The 7570-nt window shown below is 41.9% G+C and overlaps 1 protein-coding gene across 3 annotated transcripts; it reads right to left on the minus strand.

Annotated features, from left to right (window-relative positions):
• Positions 1–620: 620 nt before the first annotated feature.
• On the minus strand, positions 621–7075 carry LOC133883163 (glutamate receptor 3.5-like). Of its 3 annotated transcripts, none has more exons than XM_062322387.1 (6): positions 6310–7067; positions 2610–3955; positions 2257–2534; positions 2021–2052; positions 1517–1923; positions 621–1353 (listed from the first exon to the last, which is right to left on the minus strand). In XM_062322387.1, exons 1-6 carry the CDS (start codon positions 6566–6568, stop codon positions 793–795), a joined length of 2883 nt encoding a protein of 960 aa, XP_062178371.1. In that variant the 5' UTR covers positions 6569–7067; the 3' UTR covers positions 621–792. The 3 variants fall into 3 exon arrangements, with proteins under 3 accessions (XP_062178371.1, XP_062178372.1, XP_062178373.1); XM_062322388.1 differs by having other exon boundaries at positions 2610–5738; positions 6310–6415; XM_062322389.1 differs by lacking the exon at positions 621–1353 and having other exon boundaries at positions 1836–1923; positions 2017–2052; positions 6310–7075.
• Positions 7076–7570: the final 495 nt, after the last annotated feature.

The raw sequence follows: 7570 nt of genomic DNA on the forward strand, positions 1-7570 counted from the left end.
GGTCCCCCTCTACAACCATGCAAGAATTTTCATCAAGCTATCGAATCCCAAACAACATTGCAAAATTTTAAGTCGCAGTCAATTACTTTGTAACAGAAAAATTATCCCGGTTGGTTGTTTTCTTCTCGTGTGAATAGAAGGTCGCTGGTTCCATTCTTGGTACTGCCCAATAAATTTTTGGAACATTTAAATGTGGGTCCCTTGCCAGTCCTGCAAAAATGCAGATACAGTTTTTTGTCCATAGTACACCCGACCGGGAAACGTGTTCTTCAGCGGAAGGTGCAGGGACGGTGGAGGGCAAACCAAAAGGAGAATACGAGACCAACTCCAATACGTGTACTGCCAGATATCAACAATTAAATCTTTGAGCTGCTCAATATAGCAAATTACTAGCCTGCCATTTCTTTTCTTTCTAATATTACCCTCATACTAAGTCATACTATCCTAAATACTACTTATACCGTTGAATGTCTAATACTAGCATCCTTCCAATAGTAGTATAATGCACCGTAAAAGTCCTCTAACTTAAGCCATATATAGCATCATAGATCAGAGTCCAGGCAAAAAAAGGAAGTAAGAGATGCATGTTAGAAAAGCAATAAAAAAAATCACTTTGCACAGCTTGAAATATTGTTGATTGCCGAAAAACATTGTTGAATACAAACCGTGTATATGCGAGACAAAAGAGAATTCTAATGATCCTGATGAAAAATACGGATTCTTAGATCATCCAACTAAAAGTATATCAACACTATCTACAGCAATTTTGTTTCTTTCCGTAGAGAACCTGATTCAATGTGTTATCTTGATAATGTACTTCCCTGCTTTGCCATCGCAAGGACTGAAGTCTGGACGAATGTTCTCCGCTGAAGCCACCGACTGAGCATCTGAGGATCCTGCAGCTTGGTTATCTTTCTCGCTTGATCTTCGTTTCATTGTTCGCCTAACTTCTTTCTCCTTCTTGTCAACAAACTGTATCAGCTCTTTGAAGCTGCCAAGGCATGTTGGCCTCCGCTGTCTTTTTACAGCAGCAGCGACAGCGGCAGCAGCAGCAGCATCAGCATCGGCTGCACTGGGCTCACCAGCAGCTTCAGAACTGGAGTATTGGCTGTACTGCCAGCAGACTCTTATAAAGAACACCACGAGAGCAAAGACACATATCAGAGCACACACGAGAAAAAGGCCCCAAAAGCTTCCGAGGCCAAGCCTGGTTCCTCCCACTTCACTATCATCAGAGGCGCAACTAGGCCGTGAGAACCACTCGTCATGGATCCTCTGAAGTTGTCCACTCTCTGAAAGTTGAAGGATTGCCGTAGATAAGTCTGCAGCAAGAGGGGAGTCTCTCTGGAATGCCTGTAGAGAAAAACAGTGGAGCAGAATAAATTATTTCCATTGCAGATAGAGACATGGGTTTATGCTTCCCTGAGGTGGAATGGGAAGAATGCCAAAAATATGGTGATGAAGACACAAAATGAAGTGGAATGGGAAGAATCCCTGAGGTTGATAGCAAACGTACAAAGCCCCATCCCTCCTTTGTGAACTCCTGTCCCACTATTCTGAAATTGCAGTAATATGTCAGAAAGATCTCAACATATGGCATCTCATCAACAATTGCAGCAACACCGCCGCCTTTTGGTCCACGGTTAAGGGCATCAGCATATTCCTGGATCGTATTTAGTGGTACCAATCGAGAGTCAGGAATATTGAGTTCTTCAATCAGGTAACTTCTGGTAAATTTTCCAGCCTGGTATCCAATAGGTAAAGCACTAGAAATCAAATTGTCGAGTCCTGTTATTCCTGTTGCGAGCTGTTGGACTGTGAGGATTGATGTCAAGCTAGCAGTATAACTTGAATTGATGATCAGCACAACGAACAACCATATGATCAACACGAACCGCCCAAGTGCGCTTACAGTGTTTTGTCCTAAAGTGAGTTTCTCGTTAAGATGTTTCCATCCAGACAGGGAAAGCATCATGGAAGAGTTAAACATAATATCATGTGATGCATCTAGTGGACTTACTGTGTGAAAAGAACATTGTCGAGAAGCTGAACCTGAAAAAGAAGCACGAAATATCTGTCAATTTACAGGTACCATTTAGAAAAACACCTATAAAATAGTAGTAAATTATGCGAGCATGAATTAAACAAAGCTAAAAACATTTTGGCTCATTATCGTATTGCCAGTCTGAACTTTAACTCAAGCCAAATATGGTAACCTGGATAAAACACACCCTTAAAGTAGCAACAGAAACGTACCAAAATATTGTTATGACTTGGCGTCGTGGAGAACCTCGAAATTCTTCATTAATCCGATGTTCAAGAATCCAAACAACTATCCCCACAAAAATAAAAAGAGCACCTGTTACACACCACATCTGCAATGTGAAAGGTTTAAGGAAAGCCCATGCACTTGAAGTTGCTTGTTTCACCGGCGCCACTATCACAAGCCCTGACTCGGTATAAGGCTGTGTGAATCCTACGATCTTTGTCTTATTTCTCACTATAGCAAAGTCGCCTACAGCTGCATCAAGGGACTAAATGAAATGAAACCAATCAGATGACTAACAACAAAATGGTTAAATAAACTGGAAAAAAGAATGAGGGCATACATTGGCAGCAACCATATTAACAATATCACCATACTTAGGGTTCTTTCTACCATCCCCAATCGGTATGAATTGACAAGGAACTGGGTAAGGAAGCAGTTTAATCGCTGCGTTGAATATATCAATGCAATAACCGGTCACATTATCAGAGCCTCTGCTACCTGACACTAATTCCTTAAAGCTTGCTTTGATTGGAACACCAACTCTCAGAGGCTGGCCATTGTTTGGGAAAACCCAACCCCTAGGCGTAGTTGTGGAGTCACCTGGCCATACCACATTGTACAGCCGCTGGGCACTTGTAGATGTATCTGATTGCTTCTGATACAAAATTTCAGGAGCAGCAACAGAAAGGCCTGAGTAATTAGACCAATATCCAATCAAGCGGGAGCCAGAGCCACCAACATTAAGGATATCATACGCTGGGCGTACCAAATTGCGGTCTGAGTCAAACTGAACTGGGCCTGTTAGGCCTGTAAAGTTTGTGAGCAGAAGTTGCTGTAGCATCTGCTCACCACCATCAAATATCTTGAGAGTTGATAGATGCAAAGTGCTGCCATTTGAATCTTGCAACCTTGGATCTGCAGAGAAGTTGATCTGTTGTCCACTATTGAGAAATTGATCGATAGCACGAGCAACAGCCCAAACTGAATCATAAGCATAAAAACCATATGAGTTCAAGCCAGAAGTAATACTTCTGTTACGAGCCACGTTATTCCATTTAGATATGAACTTATTCTTAGTATCAGATTCAGGAGTGTGCTGCCGAAGAACAATTAGTCCTTGTATATGATTCATAACATTAATATCTCTGGGACCTAAGGAATCCAGGACAGCAGCTAGCCAATCAGTTACTATCCAGACATAGCCACTGGCCATCATCTGGAGCTTGTTAGCCACAGAAAATATACTCATCCCTGTGTCAGGATTGACATGCACAACCATGACCCTTGATTCCATCATGTTTGCTGTAAACAGTACATCAGTGATCACGTCTGTATTTGAATTCGGAGGAAGAGCTGCTTTATATGAAATCCTTGCCCTCTTTGCTGCAAGTGCATCTCCGAGGGCCGACACACCACCTCGCCCATAATCATCATCAACGAATATAGCAGTCACCTCTTTCCATTGATAGTAATCAACAATGCTAGCAACAGCATTCATTTGGAAGTAGTCACTTATTGTTGTCCTTAAGAAGTAAGGATACTCGGATGCAAAAAGAGTTGGGTCCGTGGCCGCAAATGATAGAAGAGGAACATGTAGCTCATTAACAACATGGGAGATGACATGGCCTATCCCAGAGGATTGTGGGCCAATAACAGCAACTACATTTTTCTCCATTAGCTGCAATGCTGCAACCAAGTAAGGCTTCTATGAATCAGTTCACGCACCATCAAAGTGAGTAGCAGTGACAGTTGACGAATTGAACCTAATTTTGACGTCTCACAAGCCAAGGAAAGATAACAGGTAACAGATTTTCTGCTCACGGCTATGAGATCCTACCAATTTTTTCCCAAAACCTGATGCACTTTAAGCAAACTTTATTGTCTGACAAAAACAGGAAAACTAGTTGTGCTTCAAACAAAGCTGAGAAGTCTCAAATAAACCTGTTTATAGACTTTATCCTGGTGCTCAAACATGGCACAAAAAGAAAAGGGAATCTTGCATGAGAAGAAAGTGAAAACTGGATGCTCCCTAACAGTTGACACATATGTTTCTTGCAACATACGTAATACCAGCAGCTACCGTCAAACTCAAATTCATAAGTTATGCCATTTGTGGTGTACCACAGTACCAGTATGCTTTTTGTCTGTTTCTCTTCTATTGCCAGGACAATCAGGTTTGCAGAATCTTTAAGAAAGGGCCATGTCATCATAAGCTTAACAAAACAGTTGTTCTCTCCATTTCCAATTTAAACAACTCATCTCATTAGATACGAGCCAAGCAATTATTGCACTAAACTAAAAGTGAAGGATATAAAATGGGCCAAGAGGGGCACCTTGACCTAAGCTCGGACTAAGACACTAAACCAATAATACACTTGAATTGTATATTCTTTTCTAATCTATTACATATATTAAAGGACCAAGATTCGGAGCAATTCTAGGGGGATAAGGTACTGTAGATAGTATTCATGTGGGTCCCACACATGTGTACGTACATATATACGGATATGTATGCACATGCATATATGTGCATGTATACATATGTGTATGTACCCATAATGTTTTTTTGCAAAATTCCAGAAAATTAGCGAAAGTAATAATAGTTATATCGATAAATCGGCTGAAATAATCTAAAATGCATAGGAAAATATCTAACACTCAAAAAAATATGAAACAAATTTAGTTAGGTTCGTATTACTGTCGTCTATATGTTAAAATTATGTGCATACATGAAAGTACCACTGTTTTTCCTATAATTAAATGAATCTGTTAAATATTGATAAATTCATAAATAAATATTGAGATGCCTAAAATTGGTGAACCTAATTTTTTAGTCTCTTTTTGTCATGCTTTGTGCAACAAAAAACAGGCGCGACGTAGGCGCGCCAATTTGCCTAGTGAACATGTAAGGGCACTGTTTCCTTTCGTCAAAAACAAAACTTGACCTGAATATTCCGTGGTAGTCAACATTCAGCTCCTTCACTTGGGTTAAGCCAAGAGGGGAATCTCAAATAGAAAGGCAACAATAATAAACTACAAAACTATACCAGAAACTAGTAAATGAATCATTAGGAATAAAAAAGGATGAAGCTGACATGTTTCTTCCTACATGTGCCAAAAGGCAGGGCACTGCACAAAAAAAAAAGAGGATCCCAAAGCAACTAAGCAAGGCTACTAACTACTAGCACTAATTACTTACTATAACGTGTAATTTCTCACATTCTGTAGAAGTAGTGGCAACCGCTTTGGCCTTTTTAAGGGCTTGCAGATTGTACTTATGCAATAGTTTACAAGGCCCACCACGCCAGGAACAGATGTACAAGTCAGATTGTGCTGGCCTCTGCGCCACTATCAGTGATGCTTATGCTGAAGTTGTCGGAGGGTAAAGGTCCTAAACATCTTTTTTTTTTCAAGAAATGAGATAATGACCACCGGACGCGTTAGGGCCTGTTTGTTTCAGCTGAAGATTCTGAAAAGCAGTTTATAGAAGCTGGATTGTGAAAAGCTGGATTGTAAAAAGCTGGATTGTGAAAAGCTTTTAGACTGTAGATTCTAAAAAACTTTGATAGACAGCTTAGTAAAATAGATTTTCACAATCTATCAAAAGCTGAGAAAAATCAGCTTTTCAGATTCCCACAATTCAGCCAATAGATTTTAAAAAACTATATCCAAAAGCTATTTGTTTGTTTCAGCTTTGGATTGTAAAAACTGAAAGCCACAATCCGAAGCTGAAACAAACATGCCAGAAATTGTGGGATGTTTCCTCATTTGCTCTCCTTTTTCTCATTGCAAGTGCTAAGCCAGAAATTTTCTTCTTCATCGCCACCTCACTTTTGTAACTAGTCGGGAAAAAAACGCTTAGATCAATCCAATTATAGAATAGCAATTAAAGCTACTGGAACAGTCACTGATTACTCAGATTAGCAAAGATTTAGTCCGCGAGCTGAGCTCCAATCAAAATCATTGCTTTTGAAAAAAAAAATCGCTATTCTAAGTTCTTGAGACTGAAGAAATGAGGAGAGAGGAAGCAAAGGACCAACCATCGATGGTTCCAAGAAAGCCGCTGCAGTTGGTGTCCTGGGTGATCAAGTTCAGCTTGGTGCCCGCGAGCACCGTGCGGTCGGCGTTGACGTCGTCGACGGCGAGCTCGATGGCCAGCCGCGCTGCGCGGCCAATGGTGGAGTCGTAGGTGAAGAGCGCACCCACGGCCACCTCGCTCGGCCGAGCCCCCGCCCCCGCCGCCCTCGCCGCCGCGGCGGCAAGCACCACGAACAGAATCGTCAACTGAGCCGCGCCCATTCGCTCTCAAGCCACCACCTTCAGGCCTCCACCTCTCCCGGAGGCGGCGCTAGAGCACCGGCGCCGTCGGAAGCCGGAATCTTGGGGCGAATTGCATCGGTTCTTGACGCAATGGGCGGCGGAATCGGGGGAGGAATTGGGAGGCAGTGGCCGCAGAGAGGCTTCTCGGAACTGGTTCTTGTGTGCTGCAAGGATGAGATGGACCTCTGTATGGAGCTATAATATCATCGCAACGCAAAGTAAGATTCTGTTTTTGAGGTGGGCCGTGGGCAGGAAGGGAAGAGGACAACGGGATGAGGTGCCGAGCTCTCTCCCTCCTCCCAGGAAGAAAGCTTGACGACTGTATCAGGATTCAGAATTGATAACTAGGCCAATACTCATGTGCATGTGTGTACCACGCAATGACACGAAGGCACAGCCGCACAGACAGCGAGCGAGCGGCGCAGCCGGAGAGGCGATGGCCGATGGGGACGGGAGCGAATGGAGAATTCGCGTGGCATTCGTAATTACAGTCACACGCTCCCTGCCTCTGAGGAAGGCGAGAAAGATATTTCCGTTTCGTGCGCAATTTGCAGCCATGGATGGACGAATCGATAGCAGTACATGACAAGAAAAGGAGAAATGCAGTGATGCATCCCTTCGATTATGCGAAGGCAGCAGGGCGGTGTCACGTGCACAAAATTGCCCTTTATTCCATATCGGCACTGTTCAACAAACTTTGTGTCCAAACATGCCCCCATTACAAACGGGAGAACATGATTGTGGACTTTTGATCTACTACTCTCTCTATTTCTTTTTACAAGACGTATTGAGATTCGAGAAATTTTTTCAAAGTAAAGTATATTTTGACTATTAAATTTTCTTATAATACATTATCAATTGCTACAAAAACAACATCTTATCAAAATGATGAATTATGTGAAATACAGATATATTGATACATATTTTGTACACTAAATATGTGTATAATTTAACTAATTATTGATCAAAATTATAAAGTTT

Source organism: Phragmites australis, chromosome 10 (genome assembly GCF_958298935.1).
Source record: "Phragmites australis chromosome 10, lpPhrAust1.1, whole genome shotgun sequence".
In the NCBI taxonomy this organism is placed as follows: domain Eukaryota; kingdom Viridiplantae; phylum Streptophyta; class Magnoliopsida; order Poales; family Poaceae; genus Phragmites; species Phragmites australis.

Coding starts and splice junctions, on each gene's coding strand:
- LOC133883163 (XM_062322387.1), bottom strand. CDS start 6,568: ATGGGCGCGGCTCAGTTGACGATTCTGTTCGTGGTGCTTGCCGCCGCG. Junction 3,956..6,309: donor CTTTCTTGGAACCATCGATG/GTTGGTCCTTTG, acceptor ACTTGGTTGCAG/CATTGCAGCTAATGGAGAAA. Junction 2,053..2,256: donor CAAGTCATAACAATATTTTG/GTACGTTTCTGT, acceptor CTTCTTTTTCAG/GTTCAGCTTCTCGACAATGT.